At 37.6% G+C, this 27,839-nt stretch overlaps 1 protein-coding gene across 7 annotated transcripts in view; it reads right to left on the bottom strand.

Moving 5' to 3' along the window:
- Positions 1-27,839, bottom strand: part of FOXJ3 (forkhead box J3) — a 142,787-nt gene that overhangs the window by 85,796 nt on the left and 29,152 nt on the right. For all 7 annotated transcript variants that reach the window (XM_061122232.1, XM_061122234.1, XM_061122230.1 and 4 more), the window contains exon 3: positions 10,424-10,748. In XM_061122232.1, the coding sequence (XP_060978215.1) occupies positions 10,424-10,748 (325 nt within the window). The remainder of the gene's footprint in view (positions 1-10,423; positions 10,749-27,839) is intronic.

The following is a 27,839-nucleotide window of genomic DNA, read 5'->3' as shown; positions in this document are numbered from 1 at the left end:
AGCACAACGTAACAGGAGCCTACTGCAGGAGGAATGTAAAGTCTGTGGTATACCAAAGGTAAAGGTACCAACAACGAAACTCAAATCCAGCTCAACTACTGGTAAGAGTAATTCAACTCAGACACAAATGACCTGTGGAGAAAGATGATTGTCCATTTACAGTTATAAATACCACTTACCTCTATCTCAACCATTCTTCTACACATGTAGCTAAAACTGTCTAAAGTTGCAAGAGACACGGAAAAGAAGGAAAAAAAAAAAAACCCACTGTCAAAAGATAAAAGTAATCAGCAGAAATCCCACTGAGAAATGACGCAGATGTCAGAAATATCAGACAAGAACTTTTAGAAAACTGTATGTTCAAGCAACAGGTAGAAAAAGTACACAACTGCATCAGTGGGGAAGTGATACACAACTGCAAAAGATGGGGAATTTCAACAGAGATGTGTAAACTCTAAGAAAGGGTCAAATGTAACATGATTTGGTTTCAAAAAACCATGGTCAAAGATAAAAAATTCCCTAGATGGTTCATCAGAAGATGGGACACAATTAGGGAAAGGTTCAGATATCTTGAGGATAGATCAGTAGAAATTATCCAGACTAACACACATGCATGCGGGCATGCACACAAGAACAAATACAAAAAAATTCATCCAAGAACTGTGTAACAAAAAGAAAAAAAAGAACTGTGTAACAACACATGTCATTAGGGTCTCAGAAGAAGAAATGAAAAGGAATGGGGCAGAGAAAAATCTGAAGTAGTAACAGTCAAGAATCTTCCAAAAATAATGCAGGACACATCAAATCACAGATGCAAGAATCTCAGAGAACATCAAGCAGAAGGAATTAAAAATCCACACACCTATATTCATTATAGCCCAAATGCTGAAAATAAAAATGAAGTGAACATCTTGAAGGAAGAGGAAAAAAAAAAAAGATTATGCACAGAGAAATAAACATCAGAATTACAGCAGATGTCTCAAAGAACTGTGCAAGTTAGAAGACAACAAAGCGACATCTTTAAAATAATAAAAGAAAAAGTCAATTCTATATGCAATGAAAATATCTCTCAAAAACGAAGGCAAAATAAAGACTTTGCAAGACACAAAAGCTGGAAAAATTCACTTTTTGTACCACCAGTTGGCTGGCAATGTTAGATGGAAGTTCTTCAGGCAGAAGTATGATACCAAATGGAAACTTGAAACTACAAAAAGAAATGAAGAGTTCCAGAAACTGTGAAAATGAAGGCAAATTTTAAAAAATCGCTTTTTCTTATTCGTAATGCCTTTAAAAGACGACTGTCTAAAGCAAACATAACAGCTTATTATGAGGTTTATAACATGTAAAAGGAAAACATGATAACAAGATAAAGGCTGGCTCAGGGGAATCAGAAGTACAGTAGACCCTTGAACAATATGGGTTTGAATTACACTGGTCCACTAAACATACTTTTTTTCCAATAAATACATACTATAGTGGGCTTTCCTGGTGGCTCAGCAGTAAAGAATCCGCCTGCAATGCAGGAGACATGGGTTTGATCCCTGGGTCAGAAAGATCCCCTGAAGAAGAAAATGGCAATCAACTTCAGTATTCTTGCCTGAGAAATCCATGGACAGAGGAGCCTGGCGAGCCACAATCCATGGAGTTGCAGGAGTTAGACATGACTTGGTGACTAAACCACCACCACAATACGATACAGCACCACACAATCCAAGGCTGGTTGAATGTGCAGATGTGGAGCCACAGATATGGAGAACCAACTGTAAAATCATACATTCGACTGTGGAGGAGTCAGCCTGCACTGCCTGGGCTGTTCAAGGATCAACTGTATAAGGTTTATAAAGCTCTCACTCCATACATAAAATAGTATAATGAAGGTAGAGTGTGATAAGTTAGAGATATGGGTGGTACACTCTAGAATAATTACTTCCTAAAACAAAATTTAGGAAGAGATATAACTAATAATAGTGAAGATAAAATAAAATCACAAACAGTACTTAGTCCAAATCCAAAAGAAGACAAAGGAAAGAAAAAACCAATCAGAAAAACTACCCATCTAAAAACTTCAAGATGAAAAAAAAAAAATCAAGATAAAATCAAAATGGTCATGTTTTCTAAATGGCCTTGGAAGAACACATCTCTACTCGGGTCTTCCTCCTCTATAAAAGGCTTAAAAGTTGGAAATCTTCAAGATTCTGCCACTGTTCTTTTTTCATTTCTACATTTGCTGTCTAGGCAATCTCATCCACAGCCATGGCTTCAATAAATATCTGTTACACTTAAATCTATCTATCCAGATCTCCATACCTTTCTGCTAAATTAACATAAACTTTCAACAATCTAGACATCACCAGACACTCCAACCCAATATGTTTAAAACTAAACTCAATCTTTATTTCCAATGTGGTCTTCTTTCAGTTTCCTCTTCTCTGCTTATTCATATAACTGCTGCAATCAGACACCTGTCAAGCCTCCTTAACTCCTCCCTTCTCCTTACCATCTAAAACAAATCTGTCACCAAATTTTATAAGCCTTCAATTTACCTTCTTTATTCCATCTCTTCTGTTACCATCTCAGTCTAGGACACCAGTCTCACCAAAAACTAGTGCAATAGCTTCGTTCCTCTCTTTACCCCTCTCCAACATTCTCCACCCAGCAGGCAGTTACCTCCTTACAAGGCAAATCTGACTTTACTGCTTCAGTAAATTCCCATTGCACTTAGGATAAAATCTAAAATCCTAAAGCCTCCACAAGTCTTCATGACCTCACCCTACCCTGCTATCCATAAATCTATACTATCTGTCCTCTACCCTCATCCTCGCCAATGTTCACTCTCATCTGTAGGCTTTCATTTACTACAAAAGTTATGGCCTCCAGCCTTCCTTCATTCCCTTCACCTGAGTCTACTCAATCTCCAATTCATTCTTAGTTTAAATGTTAGTTCCTTAAGGAAATCTTTTCTGACTTTCATAGATGATTAGGTCAGGCAAAATGTAGATTTCACATTACACAATGATTTGTTTAATGTTCTTCCTCCTCTATATTGTATTCTCTATCAAAAGAGCAGTCTCCATAAAGGTAAGGATCTCTTCTACCAATTCAGAAAATGGAATATAATGCTTTTCACATGGGAATCATGTATCTTCTGGAAAAAATACCAAACCAAGAGCATATTCAGAAAATAAAAACACCAAGAGAGCTATGAGAGCCATGACATGTATTTACAACACACAACAGGAAAGAGATCACTTCAGACCTCACAACCTGGAGACAAGCTACATCTAACAATGCTAAGAAAAAAGCTCAAAGAGCAGAGGCAGACGTCACTAGGATGGCCGAGTTACAGGCAGAGGAAAACGGCCCAGGTTATATAACTGGTGGTTTTTCCAGCAGTCATGTATAGATGTGAAAGTAGACCACAGAAACCTAAGCACTTAAGAATTGATGCTTTTGAACTGGGGTGTTGGAGAAGACTCTTGAGAGTCCTTTGGACAGGAAGGAGATCAAACCAGTCAATCCTAAAGAAAATCAAACCGGAATATTCATTGGAAGGACTGATGCTAAAGCAGAAGCTCCAATACTTTGGCCATCTGATGTGAAGAGCCAACTCACTGGAAAAGACCCTGATGCTCAGAAAGACTGAAGGCAGAAGAAGGGGATGACAGAAGATGAGATGGTTGGATGGCATCATCCTCCAGGAGTTGGTAACAGACAAGGAAGCCTGGCATGCTGCAGTCCATGGGGTTGCAAAGAGTCGGACACAACTGAGTGACTGAACTCAACTAAAATAACAGTTAAAGGCAAACTGCTTGGCCCTGAAAACCATGTCTTCAAAAGCAATTTCTCAAAAGTACAGCCTACTTACCCTAGAATCAGTTGAGATGAATAGTAATGAAGATTACTAGGTTCTAAGATGACTAATTTAAAATCTCTGGAGTTGTGACCCAGGAATCTGAATTTTAGAAGCACTCTCACTGATTTTTATTTTCAGCTTGAGTTTAATCTGGCATCTCTAATTCAATCAATCACCATGTTCCCACATATATTTCTCTTCTCCCACTGTGAGAGCCAGGACTCCCAAAATACCAATATCTGCAGTCATTTGTTCTATCCTACGACGCACACTGATTACCAAGGAAGACTTTCTTATCTCTCCTTGCTATTCTTTGGAACTTTGCATTCAGATGGGTATATCCTTCCTTTTCTCCTTTGCCTTTACCTTCTCTCCTTTTCTCAGCTATTTGTAAGACGTCCTCAGACAACCATTTTCCCTTTTTGCATTTCTTTTTTGTGGGGATGGTCTCAATCACTGCCTCTTGTACAATGTCATGAACCTCTGTCCATAGTTCTTCAGGCACTCTGTCTATCAGATCTAATCCCTTGAATCTGTTTGTCACTTCCACTGTGTAATCGTAAGGGATGTGATTTAGGTTATACCTGAATGGTCTAGTGGTTTTCTCTCCTTTCTTCAATTTAAGTCTGAATTTTCCAATAAGGAGTTCATGATCTGAGCCAGTCAGCTCCCAATCTTGTTTTCATTGACTGTATAGAGCTTCTTCATCTTCGGCTGCAAAGATTATAGTCAATCTGATTTCAGTGTTGACCATCTGGTGATGTCCATGTGTAGAGTCTTCTCTTGTGTTGTTGCAAGAGGGTGTCTGCTATGACAAGTGCATTCTCTTGGCAGAACTCTTATTAGCCTTTGCTGTGCTTCACTTTGTGCTACAAGGCCAAACTTGCCTGTTACCCCAGATATCTCCTGACTTCCTACTTTTGCATTCCAGTCCCCTAGGTCGAAGAGGATATCTTTTTTTGGTGTTAGTTCTAAAAGGTCCTGTAGATCTTCATAACCGTTCAACTTCAGCTTCTTTGGCATTAGTGGTTGGTGCATAGACTTGGAATACTGTGATACTGAATGGTTTGCCTTGGAAACAAACAGAGATCATTCTGTCATTTTTGAGATTGCACCCAAGTACTGCATCTCAGACTCTTGTCGACTATGAGGGCTACTCCATTTCTTCTAAGAGATTCTTGCCCACAGTAGATACAATGGTCACCTGAATTAAATTCGCCTATTCCTGTCCATTTTAGTTCGCTGATTCCTAAAATGTCAATGTTCACATCTTGCCATCTCCTGTTTGATCACTTCCAATTGACTGGTTCCAAGTTGGAAAAGGAGCATGTATATTGTCATCCTGTCACAAAGGAGTAAGGTGTCTATTGTCACCCTGTTTATCTGACTTATATGCAGAATACATCATGTGAAACGCCAGGCTGGATGAAGCACAAGCTGGAATCAAGATTGCCGGGAGAAATATCAATAACCTCAGTTAGGCAGATGACCCCCTTAAGGCAGAAAGCAAAGAGGAATTGAAGAGTCTCTTGATGAAAGTGGAATAGGAGAGTGAAAAGGCTGGCTTAAAACTCAGCATTCAAAAAACTAAGATCATGGCATCCGGTTCCATCATTTTATGGCAAATAGATGGGGAAACAATGGAAACAGTGACAGACTTTATTTTCTTGGGCTCCAAAATCACTGCAGATGGTGACTGCAGCCATGAAATTAAAAGACGCTTGCTCCTTGGAAGAAAAGCTATGACCAACTTGGAGAGCATATTAAAAAGCAGAGACATTACTTTGCTGACAAAGGTTCATCTAGTCAAAGTTATGGTTTTTCCAGTAGTCATGTATGGATATGAGGGTTGGACTGTAAAGAAAGCTGGGCACCGAAGAATTGATGCTTTTGAACTGTGGTTTAAAAGGAGACTTGAAGGAGACTCTTGAGAATCCCTTGGACTGCAAGCAGATCAAACCACTCAATCCTAAAGGACACTGACCCTGAATATTCATTGGAAGGACTAAAACTGAAGCAGAAGTTCCAATATTCTGGCCACCTGATGCAAAGAGCTGATTCATCAGAAAAGACCCTGATGTTGGAAAAGACTGAGGGCAGGAGGAGGAGGAGGTTACAGAGGATGAGATGGTTGGACAGCATCATCAACTCAACAGACATGAGTCTGAGCAAACTTCAGGAGATAGGGAAGGACAGGGAAGCCTGGCATGCTGCAGTCCATGGGATTGCACAGTTGAACACAACTGAGCAACTGAACAACAACAACAAAAACCAGAACACAATAATCAAGGTCAAGGATCAAGAAGAGATGACCACAAAAGTCTAGGAACAAAGGATTTTAAGAAAATAACCCAGGATCTCAGTCTAGAGAGAATCCAGAAGACCGACTGCACAACAACTGTGTGTACGTGTTGTGTGCTTAAGTCACTCAGTTGTGTCAGGACTGTAACCCGCCAGGCTCCTCTGTCCATGGGGATCTTCAGGCAAGAACACTGGAATGCACTGCCATGCTCTCCTCCAGGGGCTCTTCCCAACCCAGGGATCGAACCCAGGTCTCCCGAACTGCAGACAGAAACCCAAGAATACTGGAGTGGGTAACCTATCCTCAGGGTATCTTCCCAGCCCAGAAATAGAAGCAGGGTCTCCTGCATTGCAGACAGATTACTTACTAGCTGAGTTACAACTACTACTACTTATATTCAGTTTTAAGATTTTCTTTTTTAAACCTTTATTTACTTACATATAGTTTTTGAAATGTGTGAAACACGATGTTTTAAAACTCAAAACTATATAAAAAGGTACACTCAAAATCTCATTTCCTTCTCTCTTCTACCTCAATACTATACATACCTATAGATAACTACGTTCACTGTATTTCTAGTTTATTACTCCTAAATTTCTTTTTACTATAAGCAAATACATAATATACTCTTTCTTTTTCCTTCACTCAGAAAAATAGACTATACCCCACATACCAATACCACTCTTTCATATTTTTCTTTTATTACCTTAAATTCCAGTAACAGGTTAATTTTCTTCCGTGAGGTGGATAGCACAAAAGTCTAAATTCCTTTTCCTCTAGTTCAGATTATAAAATCATTCAATTATAGAAACTCATATAGTTTTTTAAACTCTCATGGATTATTCAAAGGACTGTTTTTAATCTGTGATCGCCCTTCAATGCCTTGGCACAAAATGAAAGAGAGTTCACCTAAATATTGGGCTTCCCTTGTGGCTCAGCTGGTAAAGAATCCGCCTGCAATGCGGGAGACCTGGGTTTGATCCCTGGGTTGGGAAGATCCCCTGGAGAAGGGAAAGGCTACCCACTCCAGTATTCTGGCCTGGAGAATTCCATGGACTGTATAGCCCATGGGGTCACAGAGTCAGACAAGTCTAAGCGACTTTCACTTCACCTAAATGTTAAAATTCTATTTGAATCTTTTAAGCAAGCACAGCAACATTTTCTCCTCTGGGTAACTTTAACTGGCTCTACGTTCCGTTTCTGGAAAGATGGATGACAACTGCTTTAGGATCTTTATTCCACTCTCTTTTCATCCAATACAGGCTAATTTCACAAATTCTACATGACCTTCCATTTTTAGCTAACCCATCTCCTCCTTACCTGAAGAAGAAATAGTAAACAGAAAATTGCACAAGCAATGTTAAACAAACCTAAGGACGATGAATGGGAACTTGTAAACATGAAAAGAGAGATAGGACCTTGGCAAAGGAGAAGATAAATCACTTTCCATGTATCTCCATTTCAAATGTTCAAAATATTACATTTCTATGTTTACAAAACTAAAACTTAAAAGTAATTATGACAAGTTCTAGGCTCCTAAAATTGGATGGAAGAAACTTTTTTTAAAAGAATAATTATGAAATAGCAATCCCTGGAAATATTAAAGGGCTTCCTAAAGCAACAAACTGAACCAGATAATCTCCCTGGCATATCGTTTAGTTCTAAAAAGCAGCATTATTTCTCCACCCATTCCCATTTTTCTCCTTCATTACATTCAAACCATGTATCTTTCAGGTGAAATATCAGTATTTCTAAATCAGTTTCAGACCATAACGTGGGCTGGCCAGCAATAAGAAATACAACAGACCGAATCTGGCACTCACGGGTGGACTAAGACGAAATAAAACCTCTGAACAAAAACCTGTAAGTTCTATAATAGTGTTGTGTGCTAAGTCTCTTAGTCGTGTCCAACTCTTTGTGACCCCATGGACTGCCGCCCGCAAGGTTCCTCTGTCCATGGGATTGATTCTCTTCCAAGCAAGAATACTGGAGTGGGTTGCCATTTCCTCTTCCAGGGGATCGTCCCAACCCAGGGATCGAACCCACGTCTCTTGTATCTCCTGCACTGGCAGGCGGGTTCTTTTGCCACTGGTGCCACCTGGTAATAGAGTTAATAAAACATACAGAAACACAAAAGATGAATTCTACAGGGAGAAAAGAGGTTACATATGAGCTTAAAGAATAAACAGAATAAAGCTAACAGAAAAAAGGGCGAGAGAGAAAGTCTAAGGACAAGTAAGAGAAAAAAGCAAGAAATCAAAATATCTATATCAAGGACATAATAGGTGGGAACAGATAGACGAAGAAAGAGTATATGAGAGGGAACTAACAAAAAATAAAGCTAGGAAAGAAAGCTGGGACCAGGATGCTGGCTTTCATTCAAACTGCATTTATTAAAGCTTACTAAATGCAAGTACTATGCTGGGGCATGGAGTAGAGGAAGAGATAAAAAAAAATCCCTTCCCATAAGGCACTTGGTTATCTGGCACGGTACAGAGCACATCACTGGTACACAGTAATTCAGTAAATGCCTTTTATAAATAGACTCAAACAAAAAAGACAAAGATGTTAAGACAGGAAAGCTTAAGAGAAACAAGTGTAACTACCAGCTAATGGCAGCTCTGTAAACCCCCTTCTTCCACAAGCACATAAACAAATATACACACCTCCATGAAGCACACAAGTGGATAACTCCTACATAAGAATACGAATGCAACACGTGCAGATACAATGGAAAGTTGAGTTATCTGTTGCATAACATAAGTTAGGCAGGTAACTAATCTGAAGGTTCCTGAAAAAGCTTAGGTGAGGAGGTCGGACTTCTTAAAAAGGCAGCTGATTCTAGAGCTGGGGCAGGAAAGGTGTAAGATGAGCCTGGAACATCTCGTGGAGTCACAAAGTTAAGAGGTAAACAAAAGAAATGAACCATGTATCAACAGTTACAGGAGCCAACTTGTTAAGAGCTCCCAATGGCAAAAGCAGCACCAATTTGAGGAACAAATAATAGCAATACAAAAAATAAATATCCATGAGTGCCAACTGTCACAAATAATGATTTAATGAGTGAATAAATAAATAAAAGGGGAAGAAGGGACAAGCTTTTTTTTTTTTACAGAAGAATCCCAATTAATATGGAAGGAATAAAGGAAGAGAGAAAATCACAGCTAGAAAACAAAATCTGCTGTAATGATCTACCAATGAAAGCTGAAATGAATAAAGTTTTAAGGAAAAAAATAGGTACTTGCATGCCAAAGTATCTCCCCCAAAACATTTCATAATTTACAAAGTCATAAATAGTAACTTTATAGTGGAGAAACCTGACAGACACCATCTTAACCAAAGAACCAAGGTCAACATTACCAGTAATAAGATAAACTGACATCAAGTTCCCCCTGATACGACTGATATACAGAAAAGGACACATCACTTCTGTATTATCCCTCCCCAAAATGCACTACCCTCAATATAATCAAGAAAATATCAGATATATCCAAACCGAAGAACATTCTATACAATACCAGACAAGTACTTTTCAAAAGTGTCAAGTACTCTTCAAAAGTGTCAAGATCATTATAGGCAAGAAAAGATGAGGAACAGTTATAGATTGGAGAAGCTTAAGGAGACATGACAAATGACAACAAAATGCAATGTGGGATCCTAGACTAGATCCTGAAATGAATCCTGGAACATAAAAAGACATTAGTGGAAAAACTGGTGAAATCTGAATAAAGTCTGTAATTTACTTAGTAGCTAACAGTACTGCTTAGTCAAAAGTATTACTTTCTTAGTTTTGTTAATGGTTGGTTATATAAGGTATTAACATGGAGGAAGTGGTTGAAGGATATTGATGAACACTTTGTACTATTTACATAACTCTTCTGTAAATCTAGAATTCTTTCAAAATAAAGGTTTTTAAAAAATCTCGGGTCATGAAAACAATACTATTTGCAATACTATGTTGGTTTTTTTGAACCTTAGACTCTCAACTTACCTGAACTGTGGGTACTGTTTTCCAGTGAATGCTACATTATCCCTACTTCCACTTTATGCTATGTCAGCCCTCTAATATAATAAAGTTCTAACAAATTAATATTCTACCAAAAATAGTTATTCATTGAATTAAAAACATTTCTTTTACATCCTAAAAATGACTAGTAATCAGAATTTCATCTTTAATTACCTAAACCTCCACAAAGCTTTACCTTCAGTAGAAGCTAATACTGTTCCTGTTCACAGTATAAAAATAAAAACTTAAATAAAATCCTTACCTTCCAACCACTGCCAGCCTCTCTATAATATGGGAAGTTATCACAAATCCACTGGTAAATCTCACTCAGAGTCATTTTCTTTTTGGGTGAGCTATTAATTGCAAATGTAATGAGGCTGGCATAACTGTATGGAGGTTTCCCATCTTTGTGCTGTTGGACTTCTTCCTGGTCCAGGGTTGTATTTGGGTCAAGGAGTGCATTCTTCTTGGAAATTCCTGTTCCATGTGCATTTTGTGCAGCATCAGATTTTTGGATGGCTGCTCTCATGGTGAGCTGTGGTAACCAGTCCATAGATGTTAGGCTGCTCTCCAGTTCAGATGTCATCCTGAAGGTAAATAGACTCCTTAGTCAATATCAAGGAAAGAACCCCTGCTTCTCAAAATATCCAATATTCACAAATCTAGGAGTTCCAAAGTGAGGGAAAGCCTGAGTTAAATCTGGAGGAAAAAGATTGAGCATATTAATGACCAGACAGAATATTTAAGGGATTAACATTTCCAACCTTTTTTCTTAATTTCTTCCTCTCCAAAACACAACAAATTTGGTTTGAAACTATCCAAGAGATAGAAAAATGCATACACACAAAGCGATTTTTATGTCAGTTTTCTTAAAACAACTGTCACTTTGAACAGACAGACAGGATCACAGTATGAAAAAAAATCTGTCTGCAGTCCAGCTCTTTACTCACCAACACCACAGGCCCTTTAAAAACTTAGGACTACATATCTGGCATTTCTTCTACATAAATTTTAGGGAAATCATATAAAAGAATACCAAAAGTAAAGTGTAGGCAAGAGGTCAGAGTAGTAATTGAGAAACAGGCACAGGAATTTACATGGAGGAAAGAAGGTATAGCTGAGCAGGTGGGAGGTAGGAAGAGCAAAGCAGGGTAGACAAGAATAGCAAGGAGGCAAGCTAGCTGGGGGAGTTGACCGAAAAGAGGAATGCAAACTCAAGGACACCGATGAAATACAGAAATGGAGAATGGGCAGCACCATGCGGTTTAAAAAAAAAAAAAAAAAGTCAAAGAATAAGCTTTAAAAAAAACTAAGATCTGGGAGTATAGAATATAAGAGATAAAGTCACATAAATGAAAAGCTGGAAAAGAAGCATTAAAAACTCAAGGACAGGCTTACAAAAACATCCAGTAATCTGGATTCTGTAATCTATTTCTCTCCAAGGCTGAAAAATTTCAAACCATTACCATTCAAAGAAGGAAAAAAGAAAAAACAACACCTGCCAGGTTAACACATATTCTGGAGAGAGAAGGAAGCTGCTCTAAGAATGGAAGATAAAATATAGAAACAAAGCTTGACACTTCACACTAGCATAGCTAACTTTCAACAAAGGGTACAAACTTTCCTACCCTGGGATCAAAGAAGCTGGAAAAGTGAGCCTGACAACAAAGCAGAGAGGCATGAAAGACTTCTAACTGATATGAAAATAAAGGAAAAAAGAAAACAAAATAGGAAACTTAAAATATCTCAGTAAAAAGAAAAAAATTGTGGCAAAGAAAATCCCACATATACCCTTCATTCCAAATGACCACAGGCAAAAAACAACCTACACTTTGTGCTTAGGATCTGAACTTCTGGAAGGCAATGTAGAACTGATAAAGAACACAGATTCTAGAGTCAAGCAGACGAGAATTCAAGTACATAATCTACAAGTTACTATCTGTGAGACTGTGAAAATGTTAGTATCTCTAAACCACAGCTCATCTGCGAAATGAAACAATAATAGTACCTATGGTTAAAATACTACTTTGAGAATTAAAAATTAAATGGGTAACTTACACTAGGAAGAAACACTGAACAAGTGTTAGTTAATAATATTGCTCTAAGACTATCTAGGGAGGGTACTAATGAACCATAAAGTAAACAAGATTAAGCAATAGCGGTAAAATCAAGAGACAGCCATGAGGATTCTATCGGCATTACCAGATATTCTTTTTCTTATATTCTGATCAACAGTTTTACATTTTTCATTTTCCCTTCCCATCTCTACAAAATGCATTCCTCTGAAACCTGAACTTTAAATTCCTCTACACAGCACCTTCAGAGATCTAAAAAAAACCTTACCCTCCTGTTCTACAATCTCAGCCAGAAATGCCTGTTTCCAGAATGAAAGAAGTTATAGAAACTTGTGGAATAAGGAGCCAAGATAATTTAGAGATCACAGAATGTCAAAGAGAGGCAAAGTACCCAAAGGTCAGAGAACAGTCGCTTCAATCTAAAGATGAAAAACTAATTCATACAAATAGTTAACAGTAGAACTAAAACCAGAGCTCAGAGCTCCTGATGCCCAATCTAGCAGTTTTTCTACCATACCTATTCGTAATATTAGAATAATAGTATCTACCTCTTGCTGATATAAAGTACAGTGACTGGCAAACAATAAACAGGCAATAAATGTTAGCTCTTAGTGGTGGTGATAACAGTATTGATAGTTGCTATTATTATTCACATTTTATTCTACAAGCATTGGCTATTATTAAACCAGGCTGTCATCATATTGGCCTCAATTAAGTCTCTACCAAATAGCTTTATTTTGTTCAAATTCCCCACGCAGCTAGTCATATTTTCAAAGATAATGTAAAAGTACATTGCAAACTGGAATATAACTGATATTGCGGATGCTCCCTATTGAAAACCATCTCTAACTTCTGTTTCCTTCCACCAGTGCCACTGAGACTTTATGAGAATCTCAGTAATAAAACATGAACATACACTAAGTACTTAATACTGTTATAACATTTAACAAGAATTTATAATTACACAAGTGTACAAGATTATTCTAGAGTAAAATTTTATACACACAGCAATTAAGATAAAATTTCTATCCTCCAGGAACCTATACTCCAACTAGGAAAGTCAAATACAAAAAAAGAGTTGAAAAAGAGCTATGGGTTCTGTAATGGTTCAGAAAAAAGTAGAAGACAACATGGGCTGCAGCCTTAAGAAACATGGAAGAACTTTAGCTAAGACTTGAAGTAGGTTAAGATCTAAATAGGCTGGGACGAATTTGTGCCTAGTCAAAGACATCATGAGTAAAAAGTATTCCATTGTTGTGCTTATGTTTACTAGTTCTACTGTAATTTGAAGCAGACTATAAAAATCTCTCTTAAATTTAAAATCTGAAAAACTGGGTTTCTGTTTTCTTTGCTGTTTGTTCAATTTTACATATTCTTGTTGGGGAGATAAAAAGTGTCTCCATTGTTGGTGCTTAGGCTGGTTGCTACAGTGGTTCTCCACCGAGAAGACAAAAAAATGACCATTAGATTTGGCCAGATCATCAAGTAACTTTAGAAAGAAACCTCTCAATGGAATGGTGATGACAGAAGTCCACTTGTATAAGAGAACAGATGGTGACAGATTTAAAAACAGCATGAGAGGCTCTGAGGAATCTGGTTATGGAAATCTGGTTAAGAAATGTCAGGCCCTCATTACCTCACCTCATTCCCAAAGCTTCCTAGCTGGCCTCGTAGGCTCTGATTCCTCCCTACTAAGCACCTCCAGGGTCCATGCATATACTCGAAAAGAAAAGTCAGCAACGTTTTCCTGTCATTGTGCCCAAAAACTTTCAATGGTTCCTCTTCTCCTATTATACTGATTCTAAATGCCTCATTTTCAACTACTTTAGCTTTCATTAACCTTTTATTAATCCTTCTTGATAAATTCCTAGAGCAATTATAACCTCAGTTTGGCTCGACCATGCTGTTTTTTACATGTACAATTACATGATAAGCTTTCTATCCTCACTTCCTTTTCCCCTACCTCCCCCTCCAGAAAGTCTTGTCAATCTACTCTTCTTATTCTCCATCTCCTAAACTGAACTAGATGTTACCCCTATAAATACTTCTATTACAGAACTTACACAGAATTAAGTTATCTTTAACTCTCTCATGAGGCCATGAACTCCTCAGAAGGAACTTTCTAATTCTTTTCTGTTCCTGCAATGCCTAGGAATACAGTAGGTAAAGGGTGCTTAAATGCTCAGAACAGTGACTATCCAATGAAGGTGTGGGTATGCTCCTCCCCAAACAAACAAGATCAAACATGTTTACAAGCTAAAGCAAGAGGTAAAAGAAGAGGACTCAACAATATGAGGAAGGATAACCACAAGACTGAAGTCCTTTACGAGCTGGAAAAAAAAGCATGACTCAGCACAGACTGACAAGTAGCACGATGCAGAAACAGAAAGCTCTACTAGAAGAGTAGGTAAAACGGGGAGATGGAAGCAAAGGTGAGATAATGTTACGTGTAGGATAAAGCAAGGCATGAAGAAATTATGTCTGAAGTTCTTAAATATATAATGGTATCTATTGCTTAAAAGGAGTTCCATGAGGAATTTTCTCTGCATACAATGAAAAGGTGAAGAGTATCAAGATATACCAACTCCACCCTAAGTCATGACACAGGAGGAGGAAGGGGGTTCTGACCCCACTTAATGAAATACTGCCACTGATTCCATCACAAATTCACATTTTAGCTACTTCAGCCTGTTGCTTGGCTTCCCTGTGTAATATCCCTAATACCTGAGGAGTAACCAAAGCTTACAAAGAAAAAGTTCAAGACTTCAATAGGACTGAAAAAATGGGAAATGGGTAGAGATATTGTTGGCTTTCCTAAATGGACCTAAGAGGAAGACATCAAGGAAAATAAGAATAATGAGGGCTATGATGTTGTGACCTAGATATGCCTGAATCTTCCCCCTCCATTCCTAGCACTTGGCATTTTATCTTAAGACTTAGTATCATGTGAAAAACTGAGCAACTGGAAACTTAAAAGAAATTCTTGTAATTACCACAGCAGTAATTCTGATCACATGCATCTCAGGGGGTCAAAATACATATATATATTTAAACATTTTAAAACATAATTCCTGTTACTGTGTGTCAGCACTCAAGGCAATCAGAAGCAAGGTCGATGGCAGAGACCACTAACTGCCACCTAATACCTGCTGTGGCCTTCTTCCTTAAGACTACAACCCAAATTTTATTCTGGATACTATTACACCTTTTGCCCTATCCTGAATGTGGATACAACTGCTAGAGTGCCAACAGTCATCTTTGGCCATAAAGTGATCTCTGGAAATGGAAGTCATATGCTGAAGACATGGAGCAGAAAGAAGGGATCTGGGTCCCTGATTTTTTGGTGAACCAACTGTGAAGCTGCCATCCTAGTCCTCCTGAACGGCTACCTTCCAGACTTTTTATATGTCTGCTGTTGTTCAGTCGCTAAGTCATGTCCAACTCTTGTGACCCCATGGACTGTAGTCTGCCAGGCTTCTCTGTGCATAGTATTTTCCAGGCAAGAATACTGGAGTGCATTGCCATTTCCTTTAATGCCAAGTGAGGAATCGAACCCATATTTCCTGTACTGCAAGCGGATTCTTTACCACTGAGCTACCAGGGAAGTTTTACGTGTTTAACTACTATAAAAAGAACTCTACCAGCAGGTGAATGCAACTACTAACAAACATCAAATGTGGGACATGGAAGTGAGGTGATACAAGTAATAGGACCTAAAATAAGACACTCTCTTAGAGGAGTTGATGTGGTAAACATTAAGAACTCTAAAACTGCAGGAAGGAAAATTGGTAACACTTACTAAAGAGTGACGAAGGATTTGGTCAAATTGTCACCCACTGTAACTGGAAAACAGATCATATGCAAAATGAGGCTATATAGCAAGTAGAGAACTACTATAGGAAAAATCGAGAATATTGGCATGTGTTGCCTCCTTCTAGTTAATTAAAACAAAGTCTTAAAAGAGAAATTAACTTCAATTAAGAGTTGCAAGCAGAGATGGAGAAAACGCAGATTTGCTAAGGGAGGTACTCCCTGCCTATGGCCTGCAGTTCAAGCTAAAAGTCCTATAATTTGAAGCCCTACATGGTTGGGAAAAAAAAAAAAACCACAAACTGCTTCTGAAAGAGCAAACTGAAGTACCTGAGTGACAGCTGGAACACTGCAGCCTTAGCAATAGAGAAGAGTGCTGTCCTGCCACACAAAAGCAATGCTGGGAGGGTGCGGACTTTCTACCCAAGACTATTATTACCTCAATGGCCTCGCCAGAGCCATCATTCCCTCAGGATCTAAAAGAGGCGAAAAGAACCTGGATGGGGGGAAATACAGTCTTTATTTCCACTAACTTGTAACTGAAACTAAGCAATTTCTTTAATTATGAGAAGTAGACAACAAATCACAGTAGCATTAACAGTATCCATGACTCTGCCATCAACAAAAATCACTAATATATTCATATAATGTGATAAATGTTCCAGAATCTCAACTTTCTAAATTCACTACTTCAAATTTATGACCGTGTATTAAGATTTGCCATTAGATTTTTTACTTAATGTGTCAATTCAAAGATACACATATTAGTTATAAAGTTATTATGTTGCTAATATAATTAACTGGTTTCTTTTATAATCCTAAGTATCTTATTTTATGAATTTTGAGACCTTATTCTGAGAAGGGTCCACAGGTTTCACCAGACTTTGAAGGTATTCCATGGCACCAGGTTAGAAGTTCCTGGGGTAAGTTTGGAGCACAGAGGGCAGAGTCTTCACATTAAAAAAGTTCTGCCTAGGCATGTCCTTTGGCTCAAAGTAGCAAAAAGTTTAGAAAATTAAGCTTTTTAAAATAACTGTATGGGGGCAAGGGGGTGCCTAGACTGCAAAAGTCTCTTAGGTATCCAAAATAATACCCAAGCTAATCAGTAAGAAGTGAGCTATAAAGCTGTGCATTTCCCAGAAAGGGTATCTTCGCCCGTACCCACCTCAGATGTGGCCACCGGGGATACTACACAAGGTGAGTCCCCTCAGAGGGCACAGGGACAATGCAGAGCCCAAAGAGCGGAATCAAGGAACTTACTACACTGCCATGGAGTGAGGCTCTACCACTGCTGCCCAGGAGGATTTTATAATCAAGATGGCCTAGTGACTATTTTGTGCTTCTCATTATCCCATTTTCTAACTAACAGCTTTTACTGCTTTTGTTCTATTCCTTCTCCTCTACCATAAACCAAGAAGCCACTCTGGGATCTAATCAAAGTGAAAGCACCCAGAGAACTTAGAATTTCAGCTGGATATAATAACTGTAAAAAATTCTAGGTTGTTTCTCTTGGGAAAGAGGGAAGGGAGTTCTATTTATAGGAAGAAGAGTACATGTAGATATTTGGGTACCCAAGGCATATTGCGGCAGAAACCTAAAAAGTAAAAAAATAATCTACCTACAGATTGACCTTACATTTTGGAAGCATGTGACATTAAAAAAAATTTTTTTTTCATGTATAACTGAAGCAATTTAAGTTATTCCAAGCAAAAGTAGCTGCTGTTATTTTTGAAAATTAGTTATCACATACCAGCAAAGCCAAAGTTTCTTAGTTCAATTTCAGCAAAATAACATAGCCAACATCCTACTTTAGAAAAGATATGGTGATTAAGAACACAGGCTCTGTTTTATGACTGAAAGAACTCAAACCCAGGCTCTGTGACAACCTAGAGGGGTGGGGTGAGGTAGGGGGTGGGAGGGAGTTGCAAGAGGGAGGGAACATACTATACCTATGGCTGATTCATGTTGATGTACGGCAATAAGCAACACAATATTGTAAAGCAATTATCCTTCAATTAAAAATAAATTAATTTTTTTAAAAAAAGAACACAGGCTCTGGAGCAAACTGCCTGTACTGAAATCCAAGTTCTTTCACTTTAAGTTATATGACCTTAAACAAGTAAATTAGCCTCACTATGCCTCAGTTTCCTCCTTTGTAAGGTGAGGATAAAAACAGTACCCACCCCAAAGAACTGTTGTGAGGATTAAATGAGATATATATACAAACCACTAAGAAGACCTGATGCAAAGAGCTGACTCATTTGAAAAGACCCTGATGCTAGGAAAGATTGAGGGCTAGAAGAGAAGGGGGCGAAAGAGGATGAGATGGTTGGATAGCATCACTGACTCAATGGACATGAGTTTGGGTAAACTCTGGGAACTGGTGATGGACAGGGAGGCCTGGAGTGCTGCAGTCCATGGGGTCGCAAAGACTCGGACATGACTGAGCGACTGAACTGACTGACTGAAGAAGAGTTCTGTAAATAAGCATTCAATAAATATTACCGATTTTCATCAAATTCCTACTCTTCAGAATTTTCTAAATTTTAAGTGACTGTCACTCTTACTCAGTGGTTTTAAACTGACATGCCCTAAATCACACAATAATCATTTATCAACCTCAATGGAAATGAGCCCCTCATTCAATTATTTACTCCAAAGAAATGACCCAGAAAGGGTTGTGTTTTTAAATTTTGTTTGTAGACTGCGTATGAAAATTGAAAATATGCTTTTCCCACAGAAATAAGATTATATGATGAGGATTCCTGAAACAGCCCACAAAATCTTATTTATTCTATAAAGGAGTTCTAAAAACCCAAAGTTCTAAAAGTATAAAAGCCTCAGCTGGATATTTTGCAGCAGAGAGAAAGAAGTATAACAAGGGAAAAAAAGAAATAAAATTTTCCGTTTTCCTGGTATAGAACCAGTTTGTTCCTGATAAAATTCAATGTACATGGTTTATATCAGGCATACATCTAAATAACATCTTTATCTTGGCTCTCCCATCTCACACTGACATAAGCCTCCAAAATTCATCCCTGAAGTTGGTATTATAAGCTCCAAAATTAATAACTTGCTCTTCTCTTCCAGTAAACACTCTCACCTTTTCAAAGCAGTTGATCTCTGCTCTATTTAGAAGGAAAGTGGACAGCGTCAAACTAATCACCACTAAAGCATGAATGACTGAGCCTTTAAACTTCCAATGAATAATGATCTTTTTAAAAGACAAGCTACAAAAATCCTCATTAGTTTGAAGTGAGAATACAGGTGGAAGAATCATAATTTAGGATAAGAAATCCAATACACAAATAGAACAAGTTCATAAGTCAAAACTCTTGACCTTCACAACTTTTGTTTCACCCCTATAATTCCAAGAATAATCACAACAAAGCTTATGCAAAAACTTGAGGGATTTAGTGAGGCAACTGCCATTTGCAAGCACAAATATGGTTTCAGAGGTACCTATCATAAAATCAGAGATGAAAAAGAACCTCATTATATTATTTTTAAAAGCCCTGGTTTGGAGACCTGTTTTGGAGACCAACAATATTCTTTATCTCCAAGGGAAGAAAAGTTCACAAAAAGTATGTAGTAATTCACTGTGTTTGAAATAATAATATTTTAACAGGCTAATCTATATCTCCCTCACTACAGAAGAAAATTTCTTTAAAGTCTATCTTGGAATATGAGAACTGGTCAGAATTGTGATGATGACTCTAACCAGTCATCATCACAATGATGCTTCATATTATTTACAGTATTAAGACCATTTGGGTTCCTTCTCAAAGTTTAATGTCCAGAACTCCAACAGGATCTGAATTAAGAACCATAGTATAGTTACTGCTCTTCTCTAGATTCTCTCCAAATTACTCTATTACTCAAATATATAATCTGAGATTCATAAATTCATACAAGCCATACTCAAAGTTAGAAGTACATCTGAGCTAAAGCTTAGGAATCATACTGTCAAAATACCTTTATGCTATATATGTAATTTTCACCTTAAAAATATTTTACTCTACAATTTAAGGAGGAAAAAACAAATATTTCTGGACATGAACCACTGAACTACATTCTGTCATCATGTAAGTACTGTATTTTGCATTTATATTTCACTCTACATATTAGAATCTCTATGTGTCTTGAGTAGCTGGAAAGCTAATGAACAAGAATCTCTTTGATATAAGAATACTCAAAGGCATCTTTACATGTTACTTAAAAACCAAAACAGAATCTGCTATCACAATAGTTCTTATACTCAGTTTTTTTAAAATATGTGTATATGCAATAATAAGGGCTTCTCTCATAGCTCAGTTGGTAAAGAACCCACCTGCAGTGCAGGAGACCCAGGTTCGATTCCTGGGTCGGGAAGATCCGATGGAGAAGGCTTCCCCTGTGGCTCAGCTGGTAAAGAATCTGCCTGCAATGCGGGAGACCTGGGTTTGATCCCTGGGTTGGGAAGATCTCCTGGAGAAGGGGAAGTCTACCCACTTCAGTATTTTGGCCTGGAGAATTCCATGGGGTCGCAAAGAGTTGAGACACGATTGAGTGACTTTCACTTTCGTGCAATAATAAACATCCTCTGCTGCTGCCGCTGCTAAGTCGCTTCAGTCGTGTCCGACTCTGTGAGACCCCATAGACGGCAGCCCACCAGGCTCCCCCGTCCCTGGGATTCTCCAGGCAAGAACACTGTTGTGGGTTGCTATTTCCTTCTCCAATGCATGAAAGTGAAAAGTGAAAGTGAAGTCGCTCAGTCGTGTCCAACTCTTCGTGACCCCATGGACTGCAGCCTACCAGGCTCCTCCATCCATGGGATTTTCCAGGCAAGAGTACTGGAGTGGGGTGCCACTGCCTTCTCCAAAACGTCCTCTGAGTAACATGTATTTACCCATTTAAGTGTTTATCCTGACCTCTCTGTAACCATACTGCTTCAACTCACCATATACAACATTTACTGGATCTCTCCATACACACTGCCTCCATGACATTATACCAATAATGTGGCATCCATGTTAGCAGAAGGTTAAAATCATGGAAGGTGAGCCCATTTAATTTTTAAGTGTTAAGTGTGATATACAAAAAATGCTAAAGAAACAGCTTAAGCTGCTACATATGATGTTTACGGCTCAGTGGTCCTCAAGTATAGTCCAAACCCTTTCAGGGGATCTAAAGGATCAAAACAGTTTTCAGAGTGAGATATTATTTGTCTTCTTCATTGTCATCCTCTCAAAAGTGTACAGTGGAGCTGTTCAGATGCTATGTGATGGGTGTTATCAAAAGACACTGAATGAAGAGGCACAGAATATAATCCAGCTATCTCTATGAAGCCAGACATTTTAAAAATTTGCAAAAATGTAAAGCAACACTAATCTTCTAAATTTTTGTTTTGGAAAATACAATGAATTTTCATATTATGTTCTTTATGTTAACATACAATTAGTTTACTTTATATCTATGTAAATTAATAAATATTTTAATTTTGTTTTAGTTTTAACTTTTCAATACAATCAATTTTGATAGATAAAAGTCACAAATGCATGCTCTTTGAACACTAAATAATTTTTGATACCAAAAAGTTTAAGATGCTATCTATTAGCTAATATATAAATAAGACCTTCTTTTCTAAGAGCACATCAATCACTATCAATTAATATAATACATTAATACTGATTATCATTCTGTGGTATGAAGAGGTCTGAAGAGGATTAATTTTCATAGAAATCCCACCCAATGTAGGGTGAAACATTTACTAATAACCTGTTCAAATTGCTGCAGCATAGACTCCAGGGGAGAATTATCTCGCTTATTTCACTACTGGCTCATAAGGACCTTATATTCTTTGTTTCTACTTCTTGTTTCTTGCCATCCTCACTTTAAAGACCACCTTTGCTGTCTCTAACACCGACTTTATCTTCTTCTCCTCACAAGAAACGTCTTCCATAACGGCCACCATCTTTCCTCAGCGGGACTATTTCCTCCCACGCGCTCAAGGAAGCCACAGCTCCTTACCATCTTCTGAAAACTTAACTGGTAATTCATATATATGAGCATCTGTCTTTATCTCAATGTTTAACCCATCTCTAAGCAAATACAGGATTATCGACCTCTTTACTCAACTTGTAAAGCACAAAGTACTTAAGACTCAGATTTCAAGACACTGCAAAATCACAGTAATCAAGACAAGTGGTTTTCGTGAAAGAACAGATACATAAATCAACAGAAAAGAATCCAAAAATAGACCCAACATATACAGCCAAGTGATTTTCGATAAATGTGCCAAGACAAGTTGGCAGGGAAAGGAAAGACTTCCAAAAATTGATGCTGAAACAACTGCCTGGCTACTTGTATGGGAAGAAAAGTTAACAATGACCCCTTACCTCACATCATACACAAAAACTTGATAAATGAATCCCAGAACTAAATGTAGAAACTAGAACTATAAAACTTACAGAAGAAATCATAAGAGAAAATCTTTGTAACATTTGGTTAGGCAAACACTTTTTAGATATGACATGAAAAATCACAATTCATAAAACAACTGACAAATTACACTTTATCAAATCAAAAACTTATATTCTTCCAAACACAGTTAGAACAAATAGACAAGCCACAGACTGGAAGAAAACATTTGCAAAGCACTTATCTTAAGAAGAACTTGTATCCAGGATATATAAAGAACTCTCAAAACTCACTGATAAAGAAAATTCAATTTTTAAAAATGGGCAAAAGATTTGAACAGATACTTCAACTAAGAAGGTAAGTATGCACTCTCCGACATAAATCACAGCAAGATCCTCTATGACCCACCTCCCAGAATATTGGAAATAAAAGCAAAACTAAACAAATGGGACCTAATGAAACTTAAAAGCTTTTGTACTACAAAGGAAACTATAAGTAAGGTGAAAAGACAGCCCTCAGATTGGGAGAAAATAATAGCAAATGAAGAAACAGACAAAGGATTAATCTCAAAAATATACAAGCAACTCCTGCAGCTCAATTCCAGAAAAATAAATGACCCAATCAAAAAATGGGCCAAAGAACTAAACAGACATTTCTCCAAAGAAGACATACAGATGGCTAACAAACACATGAAAAGATGCTCAACATCACTCATTATTAGAGAAATGCAAATCAAAACCACAATGAGGTACCATTACACGCCAGCCAGGATGGCTGCTATCCAAAAGTCTACAAGCAATAAATGCTGGAGAGGGTGTGGAGAAAAGGGAACCCTCTTACACTGTCGGTGGGAATGCAAACTAGTACAGCCGCTATGGAAAACAGTGTGGAGATTTCTTAAAAAACTGGAAATAGAACTGCCATATGACCCAGCAATCCCACTTCTGGGCATACACACTGAGGAAACCAGATCTGAAAGAGACACGTGCACCCCAATGTTCATCGCAGCACTGTTTATAATAGCCAGGACATGGAAGCAACCTAGATGCCCATCAGCAGATGAATGGATAAGGAAGCTGTGGTACATATACACCATGGAATATTACTCCACCATTAAAAAGAATTCATTTGAACCAGTCCTAATGAGATGGATGAAGCTGGAGCCCCTTATACAGAGTGAAGTAAGCCAGAAAGATAAAGAACATTACAGCATACTAACACATATATATGGGATTTAGAAAGATGGTAACGATAACCCTATATGCAAAACAGAAAAAGAGACACAGAAATACAGAACAGACTTTTGAACTCTGTGGGAGAATGTGAGGGTGGGATATTTCAAAAGAACAGCATGTATACTATCTATGGTGAAACAGATCACCAGCCCAGGTGGGATGCATGAGACAAGTGCTCCAGCCTGGTGCACTGGGAAGACCCAGAGGAATCGGGTGGAGAGGGAGGTGGGAGCGGGGATCGGGATGGGGAATACGTGTAAATCCATGGCTGATTCATATCAATGTATGACAAAACCCACTGAAATGTTGTGAAGTAATTAGCCTCCAACTAATAAAAAAAAAGAGAGAAAAAAAAAAGACGGTAAGTATGTTATGGCACAAGAAAAGATACTCAACATCATTGGTTATTAAGGAACTGCAAATTAAACTACACTGAGGTATCACTGCATACCTGCTAGAATGGCTAAAATCAAAAGACTGGCCATACAAAGTACTAACAAGGACATGAAGCAAATGGAACTCTCATACATTGCTGGTGGGAATATAAAATGGTACCATTTCTAAAAGTTTTGACAGTTGCTAAAGTTATACATGCACCCATCAAGCGCTAAGAGTTATTTCACTCCAAGGTACTTATCCAAAATAAATCATATGTCCACACAAAGACATATATACAAATGTTCACACCATTTTTATTTGTAACAGTTAAAGCTGGAAACAATCTAAAAATCCATCATCAGGTAAATGAATATGCAAATTTCTATATATAAATCCAATGGAACAGAATAAACTATTGATACTTGCAGAGACATACATGAATCTTAAAATAACTGTGCTGAATAAAAGATGCCAGACCAAAAAAGAATACATACCATATGATTCCATTTCTATAAAATTCTAGAAAATACAAACAAACAAAAGCAGATCAACTGCTATCTTGTAGAGAGAGGGATAAGAGAGAAGAATCACAGGGACACCAGGTAACTTCTGAAAATGACTGACATGTTGTGGTAATGATTTTATGGGTATGTATATATGTCAAAGATCAAACTGTACCATGTCAATCATATCTCAATAAAACAAAAAAAAGTTTGCAATTTGGAGTGGCTAAGGTTTTATCCTTGGACAGCAAGAAGATCAAACCAGTCAATCCTAAAGGAAATCAACCCTGAATATTCACTGGAAGGACTGATGCTGAAACTGAAGCTCCAATACTTTGGCCATCTGATGCAAAGAGCTGACTCATTAGAAAAGACCCTGAGGCTGGGAAAGACTGAAGGCAGGAGAAGGGGACAACAGAAGACAAGATGGGTGGATGGCATCACCGACTCAAGACATGAGTTTGAGCAAGCTCCGGGACATGGTGAAGGACAGGGAAGCCTGGCATGCTGCAGTCCATGGGGTCACAAAGACACGACTGAGCGACTGAACAACAACAAGGATTTCTCAGCTACGACATAAAAACAAAACACTATGAAAGATAAAATTGGATGCTATCAAAATTTTACTTTTTAACAAAATAATTTGCATCCATAATATCTAAGGAATTCTTACAATGCAATTTAAAGACAAACTATACAGTTTTAAAATGTGCAAAAGACTGGAACAAAGGCATACAAGTAGTCATTAAGTACATTAAAAGATGTTCAACATCATCAGTCATCAGGAAAATCATAATGAGTATACTACTCCATACCCAGTAAAATGTCTAAAATCAATCTGAAAGGCAGTAATAATCTTCCTTCATGAATTTATATCCTTTAGGTTTCTTCTTGGTATCAAAAACAAACATAACTAATTTGTGTTGCAAGGAAATATGAATGATTATCCCCATTTTATATGGCTTCCAAACCAGCATTCCTCTCGTTTTATTACATGGGCTTTTCTTCTTGTTTTTTTTTTTGTTGTTGTTGTTGTTGTTGTTTTCAATTTTCTACAGACCTCCCTATAATATATTAAGAAGCACTATGTTTATCTCAGTCTCCATTTACTCAAATAGTCTCATCTTTCCATAACCTGCATGGATTGTGCTTTTTTACACAGCTAATCACTTTAAGCTCTCCCCCACTTTAAGCTATGTGGGAGGTGGGAAGGAAGAATGTTAACATACTACAAAGAAATGGGTTCCTCTGCTTAAATCTCTATTTAGAGACATAACCTTCCACAGAGACCTGTCCATAGCACCTATCCCTCAGGTTCTCAAGTAAGCACTACTATGGGCAGACTAACCTTTTTTCCCTGCTTTTGTTGCTTTTATGAGAATCTTGAATACAAATAAGCACATAGTAAGTATTCAATATACATGTCAAACTCTGGACTTCCCAAGCAGTCCAGTGGTTCCAAGACTCCAGGCTTCCACTGCAAGGGGCATGGGCTCAGTTCCTTCAGGGGACTAAGATCTTGCACCCTGAGCAAAAAATATATATGTATGTGTGTCTGTATATATATATATATATATATATATATACACAGACATACACAAAATATACATACAAATATATATATATCAAATCAAACAAAACTGAAGCAGGAGTCCAATTTCAAATACACAATCCTAAGGATATTCTGTTCTGATATGAAGATAGGAAGATGGGAATCAAGTTTTTCATTCACTACCAACATAACAGTAAGGAAAAGCTCTAAACCCTAAAGACATTCTCTCTTGAAATCCTAACTCTTATCACCCAACACTGAACACATGTTGCTTTGTATCACAAACTTTCTGTCAAGTTTTGCCTAGCTCACCAAGCCCTTTCTCAGTGTTGGCTCCATTTCCAGGGCCCTAGAAGTCAGTACCACAACAACAAATTAAAGGATCTATACCTGACCCAAACTGCTTGTCTGAATTTTCTTCTTCAGGAAATTCAGAATCAGGACTGAAACAGTTTGGGCTGGTCTCCTGAATGAACAAGCTATGTATTTGTGAGGTATGGGATGGCCACGTGCCAGAAAAGCAAAGAAAAGCTGGTTTGTAAAAAATGAAGAAATAAGTTACATTCAAGGAAAAGCAAGAGAGAAGAAAATACACTGCCTAGGTTCCTAAGAACCTAAGTTGTATTATGAGATCCAGCTATCTCTGGATTCCATGAAATACTGCAGTATTCACCAAATAAATTCCTTTACTTTTTTTGGATATATATCCAGTGCTGGCTTCCTTTACTTGTAACTAAGCAAAACTTGACTAAAATACATTTTACTAAATCAAATCATAAATTTTTTTTTATTTTTCAGTACTATTATTCTATATTCTGTGCACTGTTGGTAGGCACAGATTTTAAATTTAACTCCTCCTTTATTGTGCCAGTATATTCAGTGATGCTTTGTAGTCTCTATTACCTCTGATATTATTTCCCTCCATGTATATGCATTCAGGACAATTTAAATTTCCCCACCCACCTTTTAAAAAACTGCTGCCTTTCAGGAAAGATTTTTTCAATTTTAGATAATGTGTTTCAAAATTAAATCACTATTTTTCTATCATTTTTCCTTGTTTCCTGCATTGGTATTTCCCCTTTGCATTTACTCTTTAACAGTATCTTCAATTAAGCAGAATATTTTTTAGCATTCCTCATTTAAGAGAACGCCTCAAATTATGATACTGATAGCCAAGAGGTAGAATTTAGTGATTAAGAGCATTGGCCCTGGAGCAAGACCTGTGAATGAAACCCAGCTCTGTCCCTTATTCACTGTATGTTTTGAGTTGCTTTTTATCTCAGTTTCCTCATCTGTGAAATGAAAATAATAATCACACAAACCTCAAAGAGTTGTGAGGGGAAGTATAATTAATGTATTTTAAAATGCTTAAATGCCTGGTCTAGTATATTAGTAAGAATACCACAAAGCTACCTATCAAAGTCAGTAATAATTTTTATACATCCTTAAGTCAATGAATAGTCAATGGTACTCTCCAATAACTGATGCTCAGAAAAGGAAGCCCTAGAAGTCAGCTTAGATCAAAGATTAAATCACATTTAGGATACTCTAGACCAGCACTATCCAACAGAACTTTCTACAACAATGGAAATGTTTGTGTGTTAGCCAACATGACAGTCAGTGGCCATGTGGCTATCAAGCACTTAAAATGTGGCTAGTGACTGAGGAACTGATATTTTTTAATTAATTTAAACAGTCACATGATGCTACTGGCTACTACATGACA

The sequence above is a fragment of the Dama dama genome, chromosome 20, assembly GCF_033118175.1.
Source record: "Dama dama isolate Ldn47 chromosome 20, ASM3311817v1, whole genome shotgun sequence".
Taxonomy (NCBI): domain Eukaryota; kingdom Metazoa; phylum Chordata; class Mammalia; order Artiodactyla; family Cervidae; genus Dama; species Dama dama.
Note: the sequence above shows the minus strand (reverse complement) of the source record. Positions and strands in the feature narration are given on the sequence as shown.